Source organism: Corvus kubaryi, unplaced genomic scaffold (genome assembly GCF_017639235.1).
Source record: "Corvus kubaryi isolate FWS band 111438036 unplaced genomic scaffold, C.kubaryi_AGA036_p1.0 78, whole genome shotgun sequence".
In the NCBI taxonomy this organism is placed as follows: Eukaryota; Metazoa; Chordata; class Aves; order Passeriformes; family Corvidae; genus Corvus; species Corvus kubaryi.
This window is the reverse complement of record NW_024582065.1, coordinates 7,866,947-7,894,837: the sequence shown is the minus strand read 5'-3', so window position 1 is coordinate 7,894,837 and position 27,891 is coordinate 7,866,947. Positions and strand designations below refer to the sequence as shown.

Genomic DNA, 27,891 nt, shown 5'->3' with positions numbered 1-27,891 from the left:
CTCACCCTCAGCTGCTGGAAGCATAAACGGCTGTGGTTGTTTTCCCCAAGGTACAAGCAGCGTGGGAAAGCTGAGCAGGGCAGGCTCAGGTCTTTACTCGAGCACCATTTTGGGGGCACTTGAGACTAATGGGACCAGGACACTCCTTGGTGCTGGGTGTAGGGTCTCCCACCATGGGGAGCAGCCCCCACCCCAACAGGCTGGGCTGGGGGATGCTATTCTCTGCTCCGCGGTACCTGTACCTCGGAACAGCCACCTCAGATGAGCCCCAGAGTCTCAGGCAGAGCCATCCCAGCACAGAGAAGGTTCAGGAGCACAGCTGTGACCTTGAGCGATGCAGAGGGTCCCCCCAGGGGACCATCACACCCCCAGAGCCCTGTGCAGCAGCAAATGTGCTGCGTGACCTGCGGATGGCTGTGCCAGCGTGGTCGGGACCCCTGGAGCGAAGCAAGTGGCCGAACGTGAGCAGGACACTCAGATTTCACGTTTGCTGGCAACAGCTGAGGGCAGGAGAAACAACCCGCAGGAGAGCCTCCCTTAGCTGCACAACAGCCCACAGCCACTGCAGGCTGCTCCCAGGTGCAGAACGCTGACACGGCCCTGCCCCGCTGTCCCCACACCTCTGGGGGCAACCGTCATGCCCGGGCTGACAGCAGGAACCACAACCCCCTGCCCCACACCTTCTCCTCACCCCAGCAGCTACAGAGCCCAGGCAGTAGGGAGCCTGCTTTCCATCAGGCAGCCACGCACAAGAGTCACCTTTCCAGTTGTGCCAGTGGCTCCCTGCCTGGCACAGCCTGGGAGCAACACCCCAGCTTTCTCCTGAAGTCACACCCTCCCCCGTAAGACACGTTTGCTCACTGCCAGCCCAGGGAACACTGATCTCCCCTGGCTCCCGTCTGACCAGAGAAAAGGCCAGTGCTTGGGGATATGTCTCCATGTCGCTGAGAGAAGATACCTGCTTCTTTACTCCGTCTTACTCCATTCATTCTTATTCCACTGCCTCCCCAAGAATCCCTCCCGTGGTGCATGGAGCAACAGGTGCATATGGTCTCCAGGATGGCTTCCTGCCTTGGAAACATCCTGCCGACACAGAAGCACACTCTGGAGCCAGGGGAAGGCAGGGGGGTCTGGAAAACGATCCAGCTGGGAAATCAGAGCTCAGCACCCTGGTCTCTGCCCCCACCTCCTTGCCTGGCATCACCAGGAGCCTGCAGAAGGAAATGAGTGCAGGGAGACAAAGAACACTTTTGGATGCTGCCCTGACCTCCCTGGGGCACATGCTCCCTGTTCCCTGGCAGCCATGGGCTGGGGGGCTGCTTGAGCCCCCTCTGGCAGCGGGCATGGCTGGGCTCACCACACCTCACCTGCAGCTTCACTCGGTGGTTTCTGGCACATGTGGCTGTTAAGAAACCAAAGGCTTCACCACAGCTCCCAGGGGAGCCAAGGCGTGAAGGCAGAGCTGCCCAGCTGCCCTCACCCATGTGGGGCACCCCGACTGGGTGATGCACCCTAAAGCTGCCCCGGCGCCAGCACAGCCCCACAGAAACCTCCAGCAGCCACGACGGAGCTCCCAGTACCAAAACCCAGCACAAGACCTAAGTGGTGGTTTTTTAAGAAGTCTCATCCAGGTCCTGCTTTATTAAACACCCTGGGACACCAGCCTGGGAAAAAAGCAGAGTTTCACACAGGGAGGTGGTTGGCAAAGCAGCAGGTTACTCTAAGTGACATCAGGTTAATAAAGCAAGAGCAGATCTCCATTCTTGTTTAATTAAAAAAGCAAACTTCAATCCCAAGTCTTTGATGTGTTTTTTTTTTTTTTCTTGTTCCATTTCATTTTTGACCTAGCCCAAGTCATCTAATTGAGATTTTAAGATCCAGACTTTCATCTGGAGAGAAACTAAAGGAATTCCCAAAGCTGGATATACCCGTGGACAGGAGTGGGGAAAAAACATGCTAGAGCCCTGTTCCTCCTATGATGGAAAAAAAATGGCTTTGTTTCTTAAGCAGACATTAGTCAGGATGGTTTGGGAATCAAAGGTCCCATTGTAATGAAAAACAATATAATGCCATTACTAGGCAGAGTGGCCAGGCTATTCACGGGTGGTAACTGGCTACCTGGGAAGGAGCTGCCTCTCAATGGAGCTTCATTCACAAACAAACATGAAAGATGTCGAAGGAAGAGCCCAAGACAAAACTCGCTTCATTCCCACCCTCAACAATGGCTGCTATGAAATATTTGTTTTCCCCAGTCGATGTTTTTTATATCCTCTGCCGGTGTAAAGCGGCACGGCCCCATTGTTTGTGGGAGCCCGGCTCACTCCGCTCATCCCGGCCCCTGCTCCTTCTCTTGCAGGAGCCCATTTATGGGGTGACCATGAAGGATGTGCTTCCAGCAGAGGATCCCCAGGGAACACAGCCTGGGCTGAGGCTGGCACATGGTCCCATCACCCACCTGCCTGACTTTCCTTGGGCAGGTCCCCCAAAAGGCACCCACAGTGCCCAGCAGACACTGGAATGGCACCCGACCCCTGTGGCATCTCAGAACACTCCCTGCAACTGCTCCCTGCTCTGATTCCTCTTTTCTAGACTTTTCCCCTTTCATAATGTTTTATTCTTTAAGCCAGCAGAAGAAAAAGTCAGAACTGGGGGGGACATAAGGAGTTTCTATCTCCACAGGCTGCCCGCCAGCCCGGCACTGCTGGTGCCTGAGGTCACTCTTCCCTCCCCACCTCTTTTGGGTAAATGCCGGTTTTGCCCCGCTCTGGACCCAGCACTTGCTGCCCATGCAGGTTGAATTCACTCTGCTGTGCTCTCAGAGCTCTGGCACACACACAGCCCCAGTGTCACCATCTCACTAAGTGATGATGGACTCTTTCTTTTTTCCCCTTTCCCCCTCAAACCAAGTTTTGGCTAAACACTGCGCTGCCCCAGAGCCAAATATGGAAAACTCCCACTCGTGACCCCACCATCCCACTCGTCTAATCCTGAACATAAAACCTACGATTAGGATCTGAACAGCCACCAAAAGTTTAAACAAGCTAAATTTAGCCCTGATATTTATAAACAAGGAGGAGAGGGGGGTTTTTGCAGAGCACACGGGTGCCCCTGTGGCACAAAGCCAACCGAAAGCCAGAGCAATTCCTGCTGGGGAGGTTTCGGTGGGATGGGGAATGGCCAAAGGTGGCAATGGCCAGACAGGGATGGCTCCAGCTCCCCTCGGCCCCACAGCCATGAAGCTGCTGGTCTCCCTTTACAAGACCAACAAAACTCTTGCCCACTTGGAAACCATGTGCTGAGGGACGTAAAACACCCGAGAGCAGACGGGTATCAGCTCCCCGGGATCTGTATCCCGGGATTTCTCTTGCTGCCGAGTTTAACCAAGGAAACGGCGAGAGAGGGAGGGAAGCCTCTGCCTCCGACACCTTTTGCCGGCAGAAATCCCTGTGTCAACATGACGCCCTCGCCGAGGGAGCGGGACAATGGTGGCGGCTCTGCCCTCCGGCCGCAGCCCGCATTCCTGCCCCCCTCCCCTGGAAACCCCCCTTTTGTGGGGAGCAGCAGGCCCTGTGAAAGGGCCGTCTGTCGCCCTGCCTTTTGACTTGGAGGTCTGTGTCTAACATTTTAATAGGGGCTGGGGGCCGGGGACAGGCTCCCCCTCCTCCCGGGCTGCTCCCCCGCGGGGTCACTCTCCCAGCCCGCCCCAAAGCTGCGGCCGCCGCGGGAGCCGCTGGTGCTGCACATCCCAGCGGACAGCCACATTCCTCCACCTGCTCCAGAGGAGCCATCCCATGGGTTAGCCACCCATGAGTGCCTTCGGGAGGGTCTCATCCTGTTCCCCCCAAGCAGGGATGCTCCAGAGGGGCAGGAGCGCTGGGGATATGCTCACCTTCACAGCTGCTCATTGACAGCAGAAAATTCCTAAAAACAAACCCGTGGACACTGACAAATGCTCAATCCCCAGGCAGCGATGCCAGCAGGGACTGTGTGGCCCTTGGGGTCCCCCTCACACCACTGACATGGGACAGAGCAGCTGACAAAGCCAAATACCACAGTGCCAAAGGTTCCTTGCCATGCTCCTCTGGGGGACAAGTGTGACAGGCACAGGTAGTGTCACATCACACCAGGAGCCACGGAGGATGAGGAGGAATCGGCAGCACGATGCGAAGCTCAGTCCTGACAGCAGATCGTGCTCAGCCCAGAGCGTAGAAGCAAACCTGGCACTGCCACTCTCAGCCACTGACCTCAAATCAAGCCCAAAGCAACAGGTTCCCCCAGGCCTGGGTGCCCCTCTGGCACCCAGCCCTCCCAGCCCACCACCACCAGGCCCCTTGCCTGCAGGGTGCCCCTTCTATTAAATAAGGGCAATGTTATAGCATCATTAAAACTTAATAAATCCACTTCCCATATAAATACCATTAAATTCAGGTTTTGGGGAAGGGAATTAGGGTGAAAACTTGTTAAGAGAAAATGACTTGGGTGCAAATAAATTTTTGCAACTTGACTGAGCATGAAAGTTTCCCATTAAAATGCACCTCGGCTCCCTTTGCTGGAAATGTGCAAGGGCCTAATAACCATGGCCTAAACATTAACTGTTTAACTGGCTTTTCCAATATTAACTCCAGGCTGCCATGGGGGGAAGGGGAGGACGTGACGGGTGAGAGCTTAAAGCAGACATTAATTACTGCTGTGCGAGGGAGGCACACCCCGAGCTCGCTTCTCACCAGCATCCTGTTCCCATGGCACATGCTGGGATTTTGGGCTTGTTCTGTGCGGGGCCAGGAGTTGGACTCAAGGATCCTTGTGGGTCCTTTCCAGCTCAGAGCGTTCTGTGATTCCCAACAGAACTGATTCTGGGTATGGCTGGCTTTAAGCATGGCATGAACCCCGCTGCAGTGAGGTGGTGGGCACGAGTGCTGCCCCGTTAGGTGCACTCAGTGATCACTGTATGTTCCTTCCACGTGAAAATATTCTTTTTGGGGGCAGAGCTCCCCATATGGCCCAGCCAAACACCTCTCCCCCATCCCCAACGCCTCACAGAGGTTTTATTCCTGCATCTCTCACACCAAGCACTGCATTTACCAATGGGAACCTCCAGCATCATCGGGTTGCCCAGAGCAGCTGTGGCTGCCCCATCCCTGGAAGTGTTCAAGGCCAGGTTGGACAGGGTTTGGAGCAACCTGGGCTAGTGGAAGGTGTCCCTGCCCATGGCACCAGATCTTTAAGGTCCCTTCCAACCTAAACTATTCCACAGTTCCATGATCACTATTGAGTGATCAATTAACCAACAGCAAATTGCCTGAGATATGTGGAAACCCCAACACTGTCCTGAACCACAGACCCTGCCCATGGGGCACCTGCCAGCACGAGGAGGTGACAGGAGAGCGTGTGACCCACCAGGCATGCACTAGAGGAAGGCAGAGTCCAGATGTGGGTGTCCAGGTGAGAACAGGCACCACCACACCCAGCCAGAGGCTCAGCTGGAAGCAGCACTGAGCTGCTCTACCAGCAAGACCCTGGTGTTAAACACTGGGGAGTTCCCAGGTGGGCATCTCTAACTGTCCTGGGGAGCTGCCATGGTCTGGTGTCAGTGGGACCAGCAGCTGCTGCAAAGCCTTCCCAACATCACACACGGGAGCTGTGCTATGAAGTCCAGCCAGCAGAGCCTGACCCTCACACCTCTCTGCTCCTGGGTGCCTCCACATTCAGATACCCAAGGATCAAAACTGCAACATTCCGCCTTGACACCAGAGCAGCATTTCTGTGCTCATTCCAGAACTCTGGCTGCAGCAAATCCGGGCTCATGAGGGCACCATGCAGCAAGGCAGCATCAGGGACTGACGGGATTTGGGCACAGCTGCTGCGATGGGTGGATGCAGCACCATCCTTCAGGGCTGAGCTCCCTGTGCCATGGGCACGTCATGAGATGAAAACACCATTTGGGAAGAAATTGGAAGCACCCCAAACCATCCCTTCTCCAGAGTGCTGGTCCTTCTAACCCTGAACACAAAGCAAAGAGCTGCAGGAATAGCCCAGCTTGGGGAGTGGTGAGTGGGCAGCCCAAGTGCCCCTCGGTGTTGCCCCACCACAGGCAGCAGCAGGAGCCTGGCAAGTCCTCAAGGATGGCTGCACACAGCCCTGAGTGGAGCAGGGAGCCCTGAACACTTTTTTTGGCTACTGGGAAGAAGACAGGACTCAACCAAGACCCCACTGCAGGTTTGCTTTCCCAAGGGAGTTTAAGTTCTACCCCAGAGGCTCTTCCACTCTGCAGCCCCAACACATGGTGCAAAACCTTCACCTGGCAGCACGTTAACCACAGAGAAGTCTCCATCCAGATCCAGAGCTCACCAGCTCTCCCTAAGTGCACCTTGAGGCTACTCCCTCGTTAAACACACTGATGCTCTATAAATTTCACATTCCACTCATGTACACACGCCGCTACCACTTGGGACACCAACCAACACGAGCAAAACGAGGGTCACCACACCTCCAGGCCTGGAAAAAGCAGGTTAATTTCCAAACAATGTTATTTTAAAACTTGCTAACTGCCTCCTGATTATGTTGTCCGAGCCCTTAATTGGTGAATAGCCTGGTCTTGCAGTGACTTATACGTGTCACCCTCATGCTACATACAATAAACCATTACAGCCTGGGAGGCGAGGCCAGGTGTGAGGCACCAGCTGGAACAAATGGACGTGTTGTGGCTGCCAGCAGGAAGGAAGACAGCGAGTCAGGTGCTGAGATTTTGGTGGAATTAAACATACCCCATACCATGAAGCGAGTGACCTCCAGTCCCAGGGAGCAGAGCCCTGTGCACTGCTTCACACCACAAGACCGTGAAAACTGAAGATGCCCCTGCATGACTTTTAAAGGTCCTTTCCAACCCAAACCGTTCTGTGAGCACACAGCTTCGAGCACCTGGTGGGGAACAGCCCCATAATCTCAGGTGATGAAGACCACTGTGAATTCTGATCCCCTCTGCATCACCCCATCTCTCCTGCTCACCTCTCTGCTGTGGGTGCTGCTGAGGCACCTACTGAGAAATCTCCTCTCAAACATATCCCATGCTGGTCACACAGGACAACCCTCTGGCCACCACAGGTACCCAAGCCATGAGAGAAACCAAGCAAAAAACCTCAGCCCAAGTGAAACAGTCCCAAGGCCAGAGAGCAGGAGTGAGTGGGACCACCTGAGACAACTGACAACCATCGAGACAGAGAGCAAAGATACAAATAAATCCTTTTAAACAAGATCTAAAACCCTCACTGCTGTCCCAATGACCTCAGCAGCTGGGCTTCAGTTTCTCTTCCACTGGAATCCGCAACAGGTGACACTTTGGTATTTTTAATCTCCCCTCTTACCCATTTCCACCTTGTTCTTTCCGAGAATGAGATCAGACTCGAAAGAGCCAACAAGAGTTCTCAACATGGCTGAATCACTGCTCGTCTACTTCTTTAAGAGCTTCCTCTGGTTGATTGTTCAACACTCCACCCTCTTCCTCTCCAGCACCGAGACTGCATTTTTTCTTTGTTATTATTTCATGGAAATAACGTTGGGTTAAAGCACATGAGAAAAACCAAACCAGAAGGAAACTTCCGCCCTTTACAATGAGATAACAATGACTGAGCAGTTGAATAACTTGAAGGGCACAGAAACTTGTGGGGCTCACATCACTCCTCTGCCTTCCTGGTTGTCTCCTGAAAGAGTTTTGAGCTAAAATAATCACCTCTTCCCGCTATGGTCCCCCTCAGAATGCTTCTTCCCATGTTTCTGGCCAGCTGCCCGTGGAAGCTGGTGGTGGCAACAGGCACCAGCTCAGGAGCCATTGCCCTGGCTGAACGACAACGCTGCGCTGATTCATAAACAGAGGAAGTACTTTAGCAAACCGACTTTTCCCCCTTTTCAGCACAAGCCCGGTGATTAATTTAACTTATTCTTTCCCTCCGCCGTCTCTTCTGCTCCTCTGAGCGAGAGGAGAACCCAGGCACAGCTCCTCTGGCTTTAATAGTGAGAGGCTGGTGGAGAAGGGCTGGAAGCTCAGCCCTCTTTCATTGCCATCTGCTTTTAACTAGCGGAGCAAGGGAGGTCCTGGGAATAAATGTCACATGGCACAGGGAACTAAAATCAGCCCGGCTCATTTGCAGGGATGCCAGTCAAAACTAGAGTTATCCAACAGTCTAATTAGGGGCTATCACTAGAAGTCAAAACGACCTCTTGGAAAAACCTTCTCATTTAGTCTGGGAAAATGCCTTAGTCCAAGGAGAGTGTCTTTTCTGGAATGCCACAGCTCCCCAGCACCACGGAGCCTCACGCCAAGCCCCGCAGCAGCCACCAGCTCCACACTGGACCTCTTAAAGCTCCAGCTCTGGGACAAAAACACCCAGTGCCTTCAGCTGGGGTCTGTGCAAGACCCACGAAACTCTGCTGCTGCTCTTCCTGCGCTGGAAGACCCGGACAACCCTGCCAAGATGGAAAGCAGCTCCAGAGGAGCTTAATTAGGGCGCTTCTGTCTCAAGCCTTCCAATCCAATGCTCGGTCCCCTCCATTCAGTTAAAGCCCTGCGTGCTCTGCACTGCCTGGCAAAGGGACAAGCAAGATAAGGCACCTGGAGCTTTACAAACTATCTCTGTAAAATAATAAAAGGCAGAGAAAGCTCCTGGTCTCGCACTGGCGGTTCCCTTTCCGTAACAGGGCTGATAACCTGGGGTTGGAGTTATCAGAGTCGGCTCCACGTAACCCAACGAGCTCTCTCCCGCCACAAGCGCCGGGACACTCGTCCTCTGGAGCAGCGTCCCCCTCGTACGCTATTTATTTCACTCCACTTTCTAATTGGATTTGTGGGGGCAGCACAAAGGGGCTTTATGGCCAAACTTTGTTAAGTGCCAGGCCAAGCAGAGATGTGGCCAGCAGCCAAAATGGTGCATTTCACGCAGGCGCCAAAGGGCAGTGCCAAGCTTTTCTGCGTCTGCTATCTTGTGCTCTTGGCTCTGCTTTGTTTAAGAAGCTTGGAAGCAAAACTCCTTGTCAAGAGATATTCAAACAAAGTGAGAAACCAGGATCTTGCGAGTTGCTATCAGGTAACTTGGGAAGTTGCACCTCCTTCAGTCTGGCTGTACCTCCAATATCTGCCCCCATCGCCCCGCATGGGACAAGAGCTTTAACACACCCAGAGCACACACCTTGTGCTCCTGCAAAAGTAACTCACACTCACGAAGCATCTGCAGCCAAGAGAGAAGTGGTTATTCACAGCCAGTAACCAAGAAGTTCTTTAAAGTTAACTTTTTCTCTCAAAAAAAAAAAACCAACCCACCCCAAGCCTACTTTGGAGGCTTTTCCAAATAGAGCTCGCACACATCAGATCTAATTAGATTCCATCACCATCTGCACATGAAATGTAAATCAGGAGTTGCAGAGACTTAAGAAAAAAAGGAAAGAATGACCACAAGGAAAAGGAGGGGTGTAAGGTTGGGGAGGGGGTGGAGGGTTGGGCATTCTGGGAAGCCATACATGATTAGTCACACAGCATTAATCTGCCTCCCTTAACAATAGCTGCCGAATTTCGACCGAATCCCAGCTGTCGCTCTTTGAATGAAAGAAAACAAGATTTAGAGCGTCAAGCGTTGGTAAGGGCTTCTGTGCAAAAAAAAGTGGCGTGCATTCATTAGTGCCTCACAAAGGGACCCAGCCTTTGTCCATTAAATTGCTCATGTGCCTGATTGATTTGCTGATTTATTTGCACCAAAGGGTTGGGGGGCTCAGCTTGGAGAAGGGGGCGGGAGGTGCCCGGCTACTGGGCAGAGTAACGGCACCCAGGCGGATTTGCAAAAAAGCAACTCACATTGTCAAGGGAAACTGCCATTCAACAGGTTGGGATTGGAAATGCCTTCAGGTTCCTCCGCCGAGGACTTCCTATTTGGAAATTTGGGGTGGGTGGGAACGTCTCCCCGCCTGCTCGCAGCTCAGGCCGTGTTCAACAGGCAGAGGGGAAATCTGGCCGGAAAACAGAGCCTTGCCCATTCACATTTCTTTTACGGAATACTTTTAAAAGGGGAGCTGGAGTCTTATTCATTTCTCTTGGTTATTGTTCCCTGGGAGCCTGGAGTGAATCGGCCATCGCTGCGGTGGGTCGGTTGGTCCTTCAAAGAGTCCCAATGCTTTACACATCCGTTTCCCCACAATCAGCTTGGAGAAAGCCCCAGCCTGGGTGCCAGGTCCCACCAGGAACGCCAGGCTAGACCACAGCTTGGCACCAGCACTGGCAGGGCTGCAGGAGGAGGTGCCCTGCTCTCCTGGAGATGCCTCGTCGGCCCACGGACACCACTGGGGCAGCTCCAGCAGCCAGAGCCATGCCATGGAATCTCTCCTGAGCGTTTATTGGAGGTGTACTGGTCACCCCAGTGTGCAAAGGACTGAAAGGCAACGCTTTGGGGCCAGGAGGGAGTAGCTGGAAGACAGACAGACAGACAACCTCCCTCCCTGCCCGACGGTCCAAGGAGCGCCGCGGGCTGGCCCTACCTCCTGCTCCATCAGCAGGGCAGTCTGCATAGGCTAACACCAGCAAAACATGGCCCTTTGCCCATGTTTTTCCACCCAGCCAGGAACAAAGCCCGATCCTGCCAAACTCGCGGTGACTCCTACACAAGCAGGTTATTCTTGCCACTCAAGGAAAGAAAATGCATCTTGCCCTATTAAATCCAGAGCCTTCAAAGCAAAGTCAACATGCATGTCAATAACTTTGGTCGGGGGAGATGAAAATCCTCTGGCTGCTCCATACTTACTGGCACACCTCCGTCCCGTTGGGAGAAGTTTCACACTTGCCCCCGTTGAGGCAGGATTCGGCAAGCTGCGAGCACCGTAAACCTGCAAACAGAGGGACAGCATTAGCCACAGCTCAGGGCCCTGCTGGCAGTGGGGGTCTACATCCCCTGGTGTCTCCCATGCTGGGGACAGTCTTGTTGAGACCCCCAGACCCCCTGTGACTGCACGGCCTGGTGAGGTAGGGGTGCAGCACCCGGCAGCCCTCACCCGCAGGGTGACGGAGGGGGCAGGGACTGCGTGGCCCCTGCGCTGAGAGGCTCACCTAAAAATAAACCCAGGGTGGGCTTGAGGGTAGGCTGTGCCTGCTCCTCCAGCAGGAGGACTGACAGAGAGAAACCCCAGATCAGGCCCTTGATTGACAAACGCCATTTGGGAAAAAACATCCACCCCGGAGCCCATTAGTTACCACGAGCTCGGTCACGAAATGAGTCGCCCGTCATAACTTGCTATGAGTAAAGGTTTCATTGTCTAGCCCTCAGAGCCAAATTCTGCAGAGTTACCACAGCAACTCGCTGAAAGTACCAGAATCGCTTCCGATTTCCACCTCGGCTCGCTCTTCCCCTTCTCTGCCCGCTCGCTCTTCACGGTAACTGGTTCTGCGACACGCGTGTGCAGCCGGGGCAGTTTCACATCGAGCGACTGCAGCTTCGCTCCGCCACCGCCACAACCCAGATCCTGCCCTGGATGGGTGCCGAGCCCACGCACCCCGGGGACACCCCGCCGGGGCTCCCTGTTCCACGGCAGATGGAGTGGGGTGCCGGGGACCGCTCCGGCTGGGCACAACTTTCTGTAAACTTCGCCTCCGAGGGCTCCCAGCTCTGTTGTGGGAGCAGCCCCCATGCCTTCGCTCCCCAAAATCCTCTCAGGGCTCTCCAGAGGAGGCTGCTAGCTCGGCCTCGGGGCAGGGGGGCATTGCAGGGTCCCGACCCCCCGGGATGGGGTGCCCCCCACTGCGTCCTGCACCCCCGGCCACTTTTGGGGCTCTTTTCTGGTGCCCCGACCCGCTGCCCCCGACGGTCGCGCAGCGCTTTGCTCCGAAGCACCCGGACCCGCCCCGGAGGGGGGCCCCCGCGGGGCCCCGACTTTCAAGAAACAGGAAACCGAGAAAAATTTGCAAAACGGTCAAAAGCTGTCGCAGAACAGCAGCAGGAGTGCGGCCGCCCTGCGCGCCCCCGGCCGGGCCGAGCCCCGGCTCCCCCGGCACCGAGCTCCGCTCCCCCCGACGGCAGCGAGCGCCGCTCCCCGCGGCAGCCCCCGGCACCGAGCTCCGGTTCCCGGCGGCCCCGAGCGCCTCCTTCGGGGCACCGAGCCCCGGCCACCCCCGCGGGGCTCAGCCGCGCTCCCCCGCGCCGTTCCGGCCCCGGCTCCACCGAGCTCCGGCCACCCCCGCGGGGCTCAGTCCCGCTCTCCCTACACGGTTCCGGCCCCGGTTCTCCCGGCGGCGACGAGCTCCGGTCCTCCCTCAAGAGCCGAGCTCAATCCCCGCGCATCCCGCGGCACCGAGCCCCGGTTCCCACGAGGACTCCGCGCCCGGACCCCCCCCCCCGAGGGCGCCGCGCTCCGGGCCCCCCCCGGGGGCGCCGAGTCCCGGTTCCCACGGGAACCTCCCGGCCCGGACCCCCCCCGACGGCGCTGGGCTCCGGTGCCCGCCGCGCCCGGCCCCGCTCCCGGCAAACTTCCTGCGGGGCGGCCGGTGCGGGGCCCGCGGCGGCGGCCCTCACCTCGCGTCAGGGCGGGCAGCAGGAGCACCAGGAGGCCGGGCGCCAGGAGCCGCTCCATCCCGCTCTGCTCCCGCCGCTCACAGCCGCATAGATCCGCGGGGCCTCGGCCGAGCCGAGCCGAGCCGGTGCCGGTGCCTGTACGGGTCCGCGCCGCCCCGCCGGGAGCCCCAAACACAGCGCGCCCGAGCGCAGCGACTCCGAACGCGGCGCCTCCCGCGGCTGCTCAGCCCCGGCGGGCCGGGCCGGGCGGCGGGGGGCGGGACGGGACGGTGCGGGGCGGGCCGGGCGCCACGGGACGGGAGGGGATGGGAAGGGACGGGCGAGACGCTCCTCCCTGCCCAGCCCGGGGGGCCGCCGCCGGGAACCCCCTTCCCGCCACAGAGGGTCCCTGAGTGGGACGCGAGTGGGGCTGCGGGGTCCGCACAGCACCCACGGGTAGCCCCGGGGCAGCCGCTTCCCTCCGTGCAGCCACCGGACACCCCCGGTGCAGCTCCCCACATGCAGACACGGATGCAGCGGGTGCAGCTCCTTCTCTCCGTGCAGCCATCGCACACCCTCGGTGTAGCCTCCCCCCTGCAGCCCCCCAAATCCCGCAGTGCAGGCCCCCATCCCCAGTGCAGCTCCAGCACAGCTCTCACGTGCAGCTGCTGCAGAGCCCCAGCACAGGTCTGGACACCTCCATGCAGCCCCCCACAAGCAGCCCCAAATTTCCCCAGTGCAGCTCTAGACACCCTCGGTTGAGCCCCCACCCTAACCTTAGTGCAGCCCCGCCATGCACAGCCTGCATGATCCCAGTGTAGCTCCCCCATGGTCCCAGTGCAGCTCCTGCATAGCTTCCCCAGTACAGCCCCCCCAGTCCCTGCACGGCCCCTGGGGCCACAGTGCCCACTGAGTGACCACAGGAGGCCCCAGGCCCAGCCTGACCCACGCTGTGTCCGTGCAAGGACCCGGGGCACACAAACCACGGGACACGTGGGAATGGGGTGGTTGTACCGGGGTACCAGGACAGGGACTGACCATCCCCTGGGGGTCACAGTGGGCCCAGGGAAGCTCAGTGTGGGATCCCCTTTCTGACCGCCAGCAGGACTCAGGTGTGCACAGGTACACTGAGCTGTTTCCCACCCAGCTCCCCCGTCGGTGCCGGCAGCGTGCGCAGAGCTGGGTCGGACGTTGTTTGTTTTGTGCTGTGAACTCATGAACTCACAGGCAGAGCCTGGCCAGCCCCGTGCACCACATCCACAAATAAACAAACACACTGGGAGAAGCAAGGAAGCCAAACCCAGAGGCAGCCCCACAACCCCCACGTGTGTACAGGTGTCCCGTTAGAGCAGCCATGCCGGGGGTCCCTGTGCCCTCATCCCATGTCACCATAGCCCTGCTCCTGCTCCAGCTGTCACTGTGCCACAGTCAAGCCTGGAAAACCAAGCTGTCCCAGAGTGTGGCAATGCCCCGCCTGAAATCCATCCAGGCCCTGAGCCCAGGACAGGTTGAAGCCCTTAATCTGGTGTTTGTGGGTGTCTCCTGCAAGCTGTGGCTGCAGGGGGGTGCTGAGGGGTGTACCCACAGAACACCACTGATGGGAACAGCCCATGTGAGGGTGCTTAAAAATGATGCTTCCTCATGGGGTTTTGGGGGCCAGCCCTGCTCAGCGAGGCCGCAGTGCCTGCAAAAGTGGGGAGCAAAGACTCTGAGCGTGGAGAATTTGGGGTACCAACTGTCCCAGGGATATGGGTACCTAAATCCCATTGGACTCCTGTGTCTCACCCTGAGCCCCTCTGAGCTGTTGGAGGCTACTGGATGGCTCTTTTACAGCTCCCAAACACAGGCACATGGAGGGATGGCTGCCGGCCGTTGGCTGCAAGCTTGGGAAAGAGGAAGAGGAAGGAGAGTCAGCAATGGGTTAATGGGAAGGAGGTGACACTGTGGTCATCTGTGTCTCTCATCACAGGGTACCTCTCCACCAGCCCCTGGGCTCATCCCATCCCATGCCAGCCCTGCTATTATCCCACTGCTTCCTGTTGTAAACTATTTCCAGAGCAAGTGTGAAACAATTAAACAAACTGAAGGGCAGAGTCTGCTCACCAGATCAAAGGCGTGAGCCCTGCAGCGGTACCTCGCTCCCGTGGCTCCCTCCTTCCCTGCTCCTCCTGCCTTCCCCACTCTGGGCTCTAAAGCAGTGCCCTGATCGGGGCTGGGGAGCCAGGGCTCTGTGTGGAGCACGGTGCCACTTGGGGTCCAGGTGCCACTGGTTGCTCCAGCCTTGAACAGTTCCAGAACATGGGCCCTGCCTGTTCCATCCTCCCTGCAGACACAGGGTGAAAACAACTGGGCAGTGGGATGGGACCCCAGCTGTGCCATCACGACCTTGTCACCATCCCCAACCTCATCTGGAGGTACGAGGACAGCCTGAGGTTCTCCTTGGAGATGGAGACTTTGTGCTCTTTCTCCATGTGCCCCCTTTCCCCCTCACCGTCAGAGCCCATGGAGCAGGGAGCATCCCAGCTCTACCTGCCTGGAAATACCGGCCGAAGCTTTGCCCGGGCTTGTTCTCCATGTGCAGAGAGCACCGTGCGTTCAGCTCAGCTGCGCTCTGGGTCTTGATCCCTGACACTTGGGAGAGTCTCCCCTGCCCCTCTGGACCACCATGGGTGTGCCTGGGGACACGGGGCTGCCAGGGTGCCGCGCCTGTGCCAGCTGGGGATGGAGAGGTGGTGATGCTGAAGGATGTGCAGCGTGGCGGGATGCGGTGACAGGACCGGCTGCTGGATACACCAGATAACCGCATGTGCCAGGCTGTGCTGGAGGTGCTGGACTGAAAGGGCACGTGGGAAGCCAGGAGTGAGCCCTGGCCGTGGATTTGCTCCGTGGCTGGAAGGGTCTGTGCGGTGTCCGCGGACACGGCCGCGGATAAACACAGACAGAGCCGGGCGTGCGGCCGCGCAGCCGCGTCGCCTCGTCCCCTGAGCACAGAAGGTCAAATCCATCTATTTATTGCCGTCACCCGGGGGCTCTGTGACCCCGCAGCTCTGGGGCTCTGCTCAGGAAAAAGGCTTTGCTGGGAGGGAGCTAAAAGGGTCCTCTGCGGTTTCCCACGAAAGTCTCGACACGGGGATGGCTCCTCCAGCCAGGCGCTGCTGCGAGATTCCCGCTTTAATCTGGTTCCATCCTTCCCCTGGTACAGGGGATCTGCTGCAGGATCCTCGTGGGGAACCTCCTCAAGTTTCCTTCTCCCAGACGCCTCCTCCTGAGACTCCTACCCGCAAAAGTAAAAAAGGGAGGAAGGCAGAAGGCAGCTCTCAGCATAAATCTTTTTGTAATAAGAGGTGAATAAGACATAAATCCAAAGAAACTTTTTATTTTGAGTGGCCTTCAGGGGTTAAAAATAATGGGATTTTAGGTACTTTTAAAAATAGTGTTTGTAAAAGGCTTTAATAGAAACCTTGGCAACTGTCCATGTGATTAGTGATTTAAAAACATGAAACCTCCACACATGTTTAAAAGTTTTAATAAGTTAAAATTAAATGAGTGAAACTCTGGGAATATTTTTTTGTTACTGCAAGCTAAGAAAATTATGTCCGTTAAGCAAAACTTAATACAAATATAAACAGGTAATGCACATCTGTAAATTATTTTCATGTCTCCAGGGGCTGGAAAAAAACCTAAGTGAGACCAGCATTCTTATATATATTTTGCCTTGACAGCTCAGGAAAAAATTTGCCAAAAACCAGAGTTAGAGCACTGGGCTGGCGTGGGAAAGTTGGTTTAGTGAGAAATTTGCCCGAGGCTATTTAAATAAAAACAGGCGTTTTTTTTAATGGCAAATGCCTGTTAAATACAACCAACGCGGCTTCCAATCGCCTGAGTAACTTGTGTGCCTATTCCTTCTTGACACTTTCATCTCTTTATCATCACAATCAATATTTTGCTCTTATACCTTCAGCGCAATAAAAATAAGTCTGATAAGGCAGACATCAAACTGGATCTCTCCTGCTTTTCCCCACCGTGCTTGGCTTGGCACTGCTCTGCCTCCTGGATTTGGGAGCACCACGGAGGGTTAGCCCTCCTCATGCTGGTACATGCACCCCCACCCTCCCTCATGCTCTGAAAAAAGCTAATTTTTAGTAATTAAGCGTGAATCAAAGCAGGTAGAGCATCCTGGAAAGTCTGAGCAGATAAAAATGCCCTGGTCATGGAGTCTGCGAGGTAAAACTATCCCAAAGCTGCTCCATAATGGGATTAAGCTATGATTCTCCGGGGCACCAGAGAAAAGAGGCTGGATTTGCAAGAATGGTCTAAATCCTGATTTTTTTTTAAAATCTTATTTTTCTTAAATAGCTGAGTGGAGGATTGTGCCTGGAGAGTCACAGGGTAAATCACACCAATCGTGCCATCCCTCTGCCACGGTACTCTGGCAGCGTGTGCCCATGGAGGATGACTTTCCTCCTGGCAGTGCAGTGGGATTTGGTCCCACCAGGACATCCAGGGCTGGGATGGGACAAAGGACAGTGAGCCCTCGCTGCCATGGGCAGAGGTTGGTGCCATGTGTGTCCCTGCCCTGGCACAGCTGCTGCACCGGGCTTGGCACCTGCGGCGTTTTCCTCCTCCCGGGCTGCTGAAACTGGTTTTAATTGCAGGGTTGCTCCTGGCCATCATTTCTCAGAGAGTAAAGTCAGCTCAGGAGCTCTCAGCCAGGGATTAGTGACAGGCCAGAAGACATCCCCGAGGAGCAGCTTTGCCCGCGCGGTTTGTACCTGGGTGAAAGGTGCTGCTGCGAAATTGCGCTATAAAATCTGTGTCACGTTTAAAATAAAATGTCTTTATGGGCTGTGAGGGGCGAGCAGGTACTGGACAGGCGTCACTTGGCCCGGCCCTGGCCTTGCTGGTCTCTGTGCTGTTCCTATCCACCTCCATAAAACAACTGAAACATTCTCTGTTGTGTAAACAGAGCCTGGTGGGGTTTATGGAGCTGCAAGTGACAATGTGCTTGTCTCCAGGCCCGTCCCAACCCACAGTGCAGTTGGAAATGCAGTTCTCCCTCTCCTTTGGTGCATGTCCCTGGTGCCTCTATTCCTGTTTGTGCCTTTGTCTGCACCCTGGTGCTGCAGACCCTGCGTGTCCCTCTCCTGTCCCTCGCCAGGGGGATTCCTCAGGGTGTCACAGACACCCAGCTCGGTGATGGGGGCAGCTCTGCACCCACAGAGGAGATGCAAGGAGTGACCCCGACTCTCTGGAAGTGCAGACCCCAGCCTAGCTTTGTCCCAGCCCTGGGGACATGTGGGACATACTTGTGTTTCATGTGCATCTTCTTTCAAAGCCATCCATTCCTTTGCTTTTTCTCCATTCCTCCTTTTCCTGCTGAGGCACTTTTCATCACCTCAGCAACCAAATTGCTCACCAGAGTGTGTGGAGGGGCCAGGATCAAATCTCCTCTGATATCTCCATTAAATAATCGAAAACCATCGCTCACAGCAGTGAAAACCCAAGCGTGATTCTCTGTGCACAAGCCCAGGCATGAACCTGATACTGGATTTCTGGACCGCTGTGCAGTGCCGACCTCGTCCAAGTCACGCTGGCATCCCCACAGTTTCATCCGTGCTGCTGGGATTTGCCTCTCCCAGGGCACACGCTCAAGAAAAACGTCATGCCGTGTGGACACTCGCCCCGCTCAGGTTTCGGGCAGGTTTTCTGAGAGGCATCACTCCCGGAGATCTGGGCGTGCCCCTTCTCGCTGTGCTGGCCCGGAGGGGCTGGGTTGCAGGGTCCTGGGATGCCACTGATACCAGCAGGGAGTTTCAGGGGCAGTTCAGTGCCAGCTCTGTTCTCACAGCTCTGGGATTTGGGACTCCTCTGCCGGGATGAAGCCAGCTGAAATTCTTAAGCGATTACAAAAAGAGAGTAAAAAAGGACTTTCTGCACCCCAGCCTTTGCTGATGCTCCATTCACGGGCGCTCCCACCCACCGCCCCCTCTTTCCTTCCACATGGGAGATGGTTCACTTTCCAGAGCAGCTCCAAAGCAGCCTTTTCCTCCCCAAAACACACACAGGGAGGACCACACATCTTCTGCACCGATGCAGGGTGTGTTGGGCTGTTGCACCCGGGATGGCAGCCCCACGCTGGGGTGGTGGGGTGGCTCCTTTGTCCCCCCCTGCCATGGCTGGGCACATGTGTGAGAGCTGCTGTTGGGGAACGCTTCCCACCCAGCTCTGACCTTGGTGCCTCCCAGCAAAAACACCTCCTGGAGAGGGGCCAAACATAATAGCCAGTTCCTTCTACTCCCTTCCTTCCCAGGCAGCCACATTATCACAGGGCTCGGCCGCGAATCAAAGCCAGGCACACGAAGACGGGAACCAGGAGAAATTGGCTCAAAGATGCCGTTTCCGCTCGGAGGGCAGCGGCCGCAGGGCACCGGAGCCGCCTGTGCTGTCACAGGGTGTCCCATCACAGCAGGCATGCCCGGCAGGGAGGGAGGACCCCTGAAAACCATTTTGGTGCACCCAGGAGCTCCAGGAACCCCTTGTCGTGCTCAGTGCACCCCCTGTGCTGGGGCATGGGGATCCCCTGCCCTGTGCGCAGTGGCTCCCACAGCACTGGCTGCGCTCGGGGGCTTTGGTGGTGCCACAGCTGGTTCCAAAGGGTTTGGAAGAGCCCAGAGCCCATTCCCAGACCTCTGCTCATGGGCAGTTCTACGTGAGTGATTTCTTTCCCAGAAAACCACTGTGGGTTTTCACAGAATCACAGACTATGCTGAGTTGGAAGGGACCCATCAGGATCGTGGAGTTCAGTTCCCGAGCCTGTACACCACACTCCGAGAGTGGCTATCGAAAGCTCTGCTGAAGTTCACAACGATTACATCTACTGGCTTTCCTGGATCAACTGTTTTTTCTTTAGCTTTCGGCTGAAAAATAAATTTAGCAAGTCCCTCTGATGCCACAATCCTTTGTCTCCCCTTCATGGGGAGAGGTCACTCCTGTTTGGCGAGGGCTGCTGCCTCTCTCAGCGGGGTGGGGGCTCTGGTTGCTCCCCCATGTACAAGGACGGTGTCGCTGCTGCCGTGGCACGGTGCGGGCACGGGCCGGCGACACGGGCCGGCGACACGGGCCGGCGACACGGGCCGGTGACACGGGCCGGGCCGTGTGCCGTTCCACCCCCGGCAGCGCCTCTGCCTGCGGCACGGGCCGGCGAGGGTGCCGGGCTGGGAACCGGCCCGCCGGGAGATGCCAGCAAGGTGTGATCCCTCCTCTGCCGCCCGCAGCCGCCAACTTCAAAGCCCGGTGACCTTTCAAATGCAGCAGCTCCCGCACAGGGCGGGGAGACTCCCAGCCAGGGAGGAAGCTGGGAGTGCAAGAGGGAAACCACACACACCTGCGGACCCACCGGATGGATGGGACCGACCCCCTGCCCCAACACACGGGGACAATGCGACGCTGCCTGGTGGGACCTCCAGCACCAGCAGCTCCCCACTCCTGGCAGGATTCTGCACCTTTGGAGTCACGTCTGCTCCTGGCACGGCTGGGCTGGGCTGGTGCTGTCGCCTGGACTTTGGAGCACAGACGCAGCTCAGGGTGGTGGTGTCCTGCTCCAGCACCTCGCCGAGCCGTGCCCCTGTGGGTTCTGCCAAGGCCTGGATGGAGCCACGGCCCTGCCCCATGGAGCAGGGAGCTGCAGGCGCCTGCAGGACGATGCTCCCACGTACGTCCAGCAGCATAAACACATCAAAGCGTGTCCTGATGGCAGCGAGTAAACAGGAAGGGACAGAAAGACAAACACGGCTCCTCGCAACTGTCGGGGGAGAAAAACAACTCTCTCTCCAGGCGGGAGAAGGTTTGCTGCCCGCTCAGCTGTGACCCCGTGGAGAAATGAGCCAGATGAGCCAAATGGGCCAAATGGGCCAAAAGGGCTTGGGACCACCTGCTCCAAATGCTGTGGGGGGCTGAACCCGGCCAGCGGGGGCTGCAGGGGTTGTGGATGCCCCTGTGCCTCTTGCTGCCCGTGCATACCAGGGCAGTGTGCTCAAGTGTTGTGAGCAAAGCAGATTTGGGAAAACTGGTGGAGATGGGGCTGAGTGGGATGGTGGCAGCACAGAGTGTTGCAGGCTGCTTCCTCGCAGGCTGCTTCCTCGCAGGCTGCTTCCCCGGTGCCGAGGCTGGTTCCCAGGGCTGCCCGACAGGGCTGCACCAGGGTCCCTAATGGGATTAGGGGCCTCCTTGCCCTGTCATCCCATCCTAATCCTGCTGGGAGGCGAAAAGTCAGGCTGGGACAAAAGGCATTAGCTGTCCGCGCCTGGCCGTGGCCGCTGACCTCTGCGCAGGTGGCGGGGCCGGGGCAGCAGCCAGAGACCCCTCACTGCTGCCACGCGGGTGGTCACAGCCACTGGCCAGCTCCCTGGACACTGCTGGGGACACTGCTGCCACATCGGGACCCCAGCCATGTGGGCACTGGACGTGGGAGTGCGGCGCTGGCACGGCTCTGCTGGGCGTCAGCGGGACGAGCTGATTCACCACCTCGGAGCAGCTGCTGTCCAGCAAAGTTCCTGTTTTTCAGTGAAATCCCTAACTCCATGCCTGGAAAAAACAAATGGGAGCGGAGCAGGTGCCTGGCCCTGTGCAGGGTGGCTGCAAGGGCACAGCCTTGGCTGTCTGTTGAAAACACAAACTCCAGAGCTGGACTGGTCCACAGTCACAAACCGAGGAAACAACTCAAAAAAATCCCCTCTCCAAAGATACCCCAGACTCAGGGGTCTGGGAGGGAATCAAACCCTCCTGCTTTGGGGCATGAGACAAATTGAAAAGGTGAGAAAATAAAAATTAAATTTTCCCTGGAGAGGGATTTTCCCCCATGTGCCTGCTGCCCTCCACCTCATCCCTGCTGCCCACCCAAGGTCCCCCACACAGCCCAGTGGGTCCCTGTCCCTGCAGAGTCCTGGGCAGTGTGGCCAAAACCACCTCTGCACCCATGGGAGATGATTCCAAGGGTCAGACCTGGGCTGTGCTAAGTGTTCAGGGGGTTTAAATGAAAACATTATTTAAATTAAAACATTAATGTGTCTCTCTGCACAGGCACAGCCATGTGGGAGCATTGAATGGTGCTCAGGAAAGGGGAGCTCATCCCACCCACAGCACTCCATGGGGAGAGCCCAGGGCTCCTCCTGCAAAGGGAACACGAGGGTGAGGGGCCCAGTCCGGCTGTCCCTGCCCCCCAAACCACAACCATCCACGGGTGATACCCAGCACAGCCCCACGGGGCACCGGGTGGGCACGCCGGGATCATTCCCCCGTGTGAGACTGGGTTGGCTTCGGTTTGCTGAGCGGGATGTTTTCAAACCTGCTCTTGAGGGAGGAGGTTTGCCAACGGAAATATGTAACTGACTGTAAATAATGGCTTTTATCTGCAGTGAAATGAAAGAGCTCCCAGCAGCAGCAGGGCAGAGCCAGCGGGGCTGCGCAGGTGACAGCGCAGGGTGTTGGGTTACGGGCTCCCCATCACCGCCAGAGCCCCCCGATGACTTGTGACAGGTTCATAAGCTGAGAAATGTGATGCTTTGCAAGGTTCAGTAAATATTAGGACTACTCCTCCCTCTTTCTGGTGCAGGTTTAATTGCGAGGATAATTCATGAGAGCACAAGGAAGGAAAAAAAACATCTGGGAAAATAGGACCTGTTAAATAGAATCCATTAATAACGAAATGATTGTTCCTCTGCATGTGATTCAGACAGCTGCCTAATTGTTAATTACCTCGATATGAGAATAACAGGTAATTATGGGGCTGCATCACGAGGAGCTGACTTTTTTTTCTTCCTGCTTCTTTTCTCTTGGTGAATGCCAGAGCCGGAGCGTGCCCCAGCAGGTCACACCAGGACTCGGAGGAGAGGCACTCCCCAGCAGGTTCCTCCTGAGGTGGAAGCTCTGGGTTCCAGCCACGTCCTGAAGCTATTCCTGCTCTTGGACATAGATCTCAAGACACACAGCTTTTCCTCAGGGTGCGGGGGACCAGACACCCCCCTCAGTCATGGGGCCCTGCCTGGGCAGAGCCCAGCCCTGGCTCCACACTGAGCAAACAAGAACCAAAAGTCATTGGTGACCTTGGCTGTCAAATTCCCCAAGATTACTTGATTTAAGAGACATTCTTGAAATATTTCATTCCCATTTGTCTGTTGCAAAATGTGCTTTCTATGCACACAAACACTCTCAAACCCACAGGCACAGATGTGCAACACACACGCAGGTAGGTACAGAGCAAGTATCTGGCAGAGACAGGACTCTGCTTTAAGTTTTTCTGCACCAAGAAACATTTCTGGGTCCCAGTTTCTAGAGGTGAGAGGAGGATGCAGAGACAGACAGGCACTGCTGGGGGGGTGATAACATCTGTGCAATTAGTGACGCTGCTGCTGGGGATTTGCCATCGCCGGTTCCGTGCAATTTGTGCCTTTGGCTTCTTCCAGGGAAGTGATGCCAGCCAAGACACAGCTGAGCAAAGAGGCAGTCAGGACAGAGGAGTGTGGATGGAGAGAGCTGTCTGAGACCTGATCAGAGGAGGAGGCAGCCCCAGCGATGCCTCCCACGCTGGCTGGGCTTCCCAGGCCTCATCCAGTGCTGGTGTTTCCCATGTGCAAGGGGAGCGGGACGTCTGCGTGGGATGTGGAGCTGCTTTCAGTCCTGGAGAAGGCAACACATCTATTCCATTAGCTGCCCAACCAGAAGGGGACATGAGGGGCCCCAGTGGCTCTGGGGTTACCCACCACAGGCTCTGTCCCAGCCATTCCCATCACCCACAGATGAGACACTTGAGGCAGCCTGGAACAGGGACCCTGCACCCTCTGCCAGAGGCAGTCCTGGCTCTGGGCACGTCCCCCTGCCAGCAACGTGCTGGGGAGGGAGGGATGCTCTCCTTCTCATCCCGGCTTCCTGCAGGCAATAATAGCCCTGGGTTCCTGTGTGTGTGGTGTATTTATAGTGTGAGAGGCTCTGGAAGTGCTGCCCTTCTGGCTCTCACCTGTTTCAGGGAGGAAACACCTTCTCCCTCCTGTGCGTTCGTGCACGGCTTCCACACTGGAGAGGCCCTGGCACTTCCCACAGGCACAGCACAAAGCGGTCCCACCAGCAGCACCTACGTGACCGTGTCCCTGCTGTGGGGACGGTGCTGGGCCCAGCTGGGATGCCGGGTGGGATAACCCATGGCGTGGGCATGTGGGAGGCACGGAGAGTGCTCCCAACATCTGCCTTTGCACGGCGAGGGCAAAGTCTGCGGGATGGGTGGCAAGATCCTTCTGGGAAACAAAGAAGGAAGCCGGGAATCCAGCTCCCAACTCCGTGCTGTCCAACAGATCCGGGGCTGGAGGCTCCAGCTGTGAGGTGGGCGATGCCTCCCGGCACTGGCAAGGGCAGGGCTGGCACAAATCACCCACGGCAGTGACAGGGGCTTATTTTTCTAAGCATATCACCAAAGAAGCTAAATATACATTTTCCATTCAATTGCCCAAAGCAGCGACAGCCCAGAGCCTAAAAATAAATCCCTTTGGATTGTGCCTGGGCCAGAATTAGACTGCCTTCAGACCAAGCCCTGTTGAGCTTCATCTCAACGTGAGCCTCCCCTCTGCCTCTGGGCTCCCAGTGGCACAGGATAGGGTGGCTCTGTGTGCCCCTGCCTTCTCCAGCTCCAGCCCAGAGGCTCTGTAGTGGCACATCCCAAGAAAGTGGTGGTGAGCAGAAGATTCCCAGCAGCTGGTGCCTGTTGCAAGACCATTATCTGCTGGAAAAGCTCATGTTTTGCAAGGCTTTTCCCAGGCTGGGGTATGCCAAGTGTTGGCCCAAACCCCAGTGTGTTCCCTGGTGCTACCAACCCCGATACACCACCAGCCTCCCACCCTGGCTGCTGCCTCGGCACCGGCTGCCTGTGGCTCAAATCCCCACTTCCAGCCCTAATTCTGGCCCCTCTCCAGCCCCACACGTTTTTCCTGCACCCAACTATGCAAGTGGGATCTGAGTGCTGCTCCTCCAGCCAGTGGGTGACCATCTCAGAGGGCTCTGTGGACACACGAGGCCAGGCAGTGATCCCTTGACCACCCCAGCCAGACCCAGCTTGTCCTTCCCTTCGCTGCATAAGCCATAACCACTGCTCCATCTCAGTGAAATAACACATTTGAAAGAAACAGGGGGGAAAAAAAATACCCCAAACCCTGTAAAACTGAAATTGTAGTTCTCCCGGGATGCAGCGTCTGAAATATTCCCACAACCTTTGCATAATGCATTGCTCATGTCAGACCTCAGGAGACAGAAATTAATAGCTAACAGCAAGCAGGCATGGCACACACGTGGGCTTCCCTTCGTTCCCTGCTCCCAGGGGCTCCGTGCTTGGGGGATACTTTTCCTTCACATTCAACTCAAATAATTCTCATTTAAAGACCCGAGAAGAAAAAAGCTGCAGAGGACTCACAGAGAATTTGTGCCAAACAGGAAATATTCAATAAATGTTTATCCTCTCGCACAATGGTGGGGTTTCAAAAGTTTTCTATGGATGCGATTTAAAGCTGGAGGGGCTTCTCCTCCCCCTCCAGACTCTGGATGAGCGAGGGATGAGTTCTGGTTCTGCCTGTGGCACCAAACTCCCTGTCCGGGCAGCTGCTCCCGCTGATGGAAGTGGGATCTGGACTGTGCTGTCCCCCTACTTGCACTCAGGGCAGGAGTTAAGGGGTTCAATTCCTGGGGCAGGAGTTAAGAGTTCACCGTCAGCCAGGACACTGCCCTGGTGGGATGCTCCGTGCCTCAGTTTCCCTGCCAAGCCCTCCATTCCCTGCAGAAACGGGGCCGAGCTAACCAGACTCCTTTCAAATCCGCTCCTTCCCTCTGCTTTCCTGGTCCCAGCAGCTTTTTCCCAAACCTTCCTCCCCTCCCCCCCAAAAATGTGAAAAAATAGCTCCATCTGGATGCTGTTTCCACCCAGGCACAGGCCCCGGGGCCGGGAGCCAAGAGAGCAGCGCCTGTGAACGGCAGACGTGGGAGCCGGGGAGGATGTGATGGGGAAGCTGTGAGAAAAGCCTGAGGTCGGCAAACCTTCGGCCTCGCCATGGGAGCCTTTCCCTCGCAGGAGAGGACTTGGCAGCCGGGGTTGAGGGGCAATGCCAGCCCCGGGCCCGAGGGATGGTGGCTGTCTGGGCTGGGGGGTGGCATGGAGGGGTACAGAGGGCTGGACAGAGGAGGGACAGAGCTGCCCAGCTGAGCCAGAGGCACCCCGTTTCCCTCCTGCTTCAGAGTGGGACATCCCATGGGATCGTGGCTGGTGTGCAGCAGCCTCAGGGATGTTGCATCACTCCTCCAGCAGCAGCTCCAGACTCCCCAGCCTCGGCCAGGGGAGGGGACGGGCTGGCTTCCCGCTTCCCAGACTTCCCACGCCAGCACGTGTTATTTATGACCCCCAGGTTTTCAAATTAAACATAAATTAGCGGGGGCGGGGGAAGCGGGGTCCCGCTCGTGGCCACCAAAAAGGTAAAACCTCGCTGGGGAGGGGGGCAGTCACAGCCGGCGCGGGAGGAGTTAAACCGCCGGCGTGGGGAAGCCACCTCCATCCTCCAAAATACAATCGACCAGGAAATAAACAGGAGCTTGTGTTTGTTTCAGTGCACAAGTGAAAAATAAAAGGATTTCCTGCGGGCCGGGGCGCCCGGGGTCCCTCAGCCCGGCCGCCCAGCCGCCCCGCGCCCATTGTTCGCCCCAGCTCTGCCGTGGGGGACATTGTTCCCTCGAAATGTCCCATCAGATAAAGGAGCTGTGCTGGCCATGGCCACCAGCACCAGCGAGAGCAAGCCCACGGGGTTTATGCAGAATTTGGGAGCAGCACCCAACTCATGTCCTGCGGCAGCGAAGGGGTCCCCCCCTGCTTTCCACCCCGGGGCTGGGGTGCCAGGCAGGCAGTGATGCCCTGGCATGTTTGTGGGTGACCCCACAGCCCCCCCCACCCCAAGTGTGGCTGCAGCTGGAGCAGACCCAGATTTTGGGGTCTGAGCAGAGAAAGGGTGCTGGGAGATCCGGGGTGGCACACGAGGGCTTCACACCCTCTCTGAGAGGGTTTCTCTCTTCCTCTTTTAATCAGCCGAATCTCACTGAAGCAGTAAAACCTCACGTTTCCTACTGCTCAATGATATTTGCTGACTGCAGTGTCACAACAACCGTACCGGATGAGTGGAAAAAAAGAAAAATGTTAGAAAAATAACCCTGCGTGGAGACACGTGGGAATGCTGAGCCCTGACAGCCACGGGAGCAGAAACCCCTCACTGAGGCTGCTGCTCCTGGAAAGCAGCAGGGAGTCAAAGGGGAACCTTCCTGCAGCCTGTGACTGGTCCCAGTGCCTGGATCTGGGGCTGCTGGTGGTGCTGGGGCTGGCACAGGGCTGCACACTTGGGTGTGAGGTGCTCGGCAGGGCTGCCCACGCTTTCACTGCCGGCCTGGTGGAGGTGTTAAAAGCATCTGAAAACAAGGGAGATTTTGCATTTCAAGTCATTCCCCACCTGCTGCCCCTGACAGGGGTGAGAGTGAGGTCAGGGATCCACCTGGGGCTCCCTAGGAAATTCCCATGGCCCAGTAGGAGGCATTTCAGTGGAAAAATGAAGTAACAAAAGTAAAAGTGATGTGGAGGCAGCCCCCAGCCTTTGCTGCTATTTTGCTTTTGAGCAGCCTGGCCACGCTGGCATGGGTCTGAGCCCGTCTGCACTTGCCTTGCAAATCTCAAGTGGACCAGACTCAGTTTTGGGTGCCCAACCAGTCCCTCCCCAGCTCCTCTGGTCAGACACGTGAAATTTGGGCTCCCGGTACCGCGTCGGAGCAGCTTCCACTTAACCAATGCTCAGCCTGCTCTGCTGAGACGCTGCTGGTGGTGGCAGCTTGTGATGCGCAAAAACCACCTGGAAAAGCTGGGAACCACCACCTGGAAAAGCTGGGAACCACCACCTGGAAGCGGGGGAACCACTGCAGCCTCCGGGAATGCCGCACGCTCTGGCCAGGACGCCGGTGTTGGGCAGTGCCGGGAGAAGGTCCCTGAGGGATGAGGGAGACAGAGTTGCTGGGAGAGGGTCCCTGAGGATGCAGGAGTCAGGACTGCTGGGAGAAGGTCCCTGAGGGGTGTGGGAGGCAGGATTGCCGTGGCAGCTGCAGCAGCTCCAGTGACTTGCCAGGAGCCGCCGGCTCCGAGCGCTTCCTGCGATTTGGCCCTTGGTGAATAAATAACCACACACAGAAGTGAAGGCAGTGCAGGATCTCGGGCAGAGTAAATATAGTTCATAACTCCTTTTTTTTCCCCTGCCTTCGGTCTGATCCCAAGCCCTGTCTGTTTGTACTCTTGCCTTTGTTTTGGGGGTTTTTTTCT

At 56.7% G+C, this 27,891-nt stretch overlaps 1 protein-coding gene across 2 annotated transcripts in view; it reads right to left on the bottom strand.

Moving 5' to 3' along the window:
- Positions 1 to 12,767, bottom strand: part of NOTCH1 (notch receptor 1) — a 42,569-nt gene extending 29,802 nt beyond the window's left edge. For both annotated transcript variants that reach the window (XM_042052280.1, XM_042052281.1), the window contains exons 1-2: positions 12,540 to 12,767; positions 10,779 to 10,860 (exon numbers count right to left, since the gene is read on the bottom strand). In XM_042052280.1, coding sequence (XP_041908214.1) covers positions 10,779 to 10,860; positions 12,540 to 12,597 — 140 coding nt within the window. In that variant the 5' untranslated portion in view covers positions 12,598 to 12,767. The remainder of the gene's footprint in view (positions 1 to 10,778; positions 10,861 to 12,539) is intronic.
- Between the last annotated feature and the right edge of the window lie 15,124 nt (positions 12,768 to 27,891).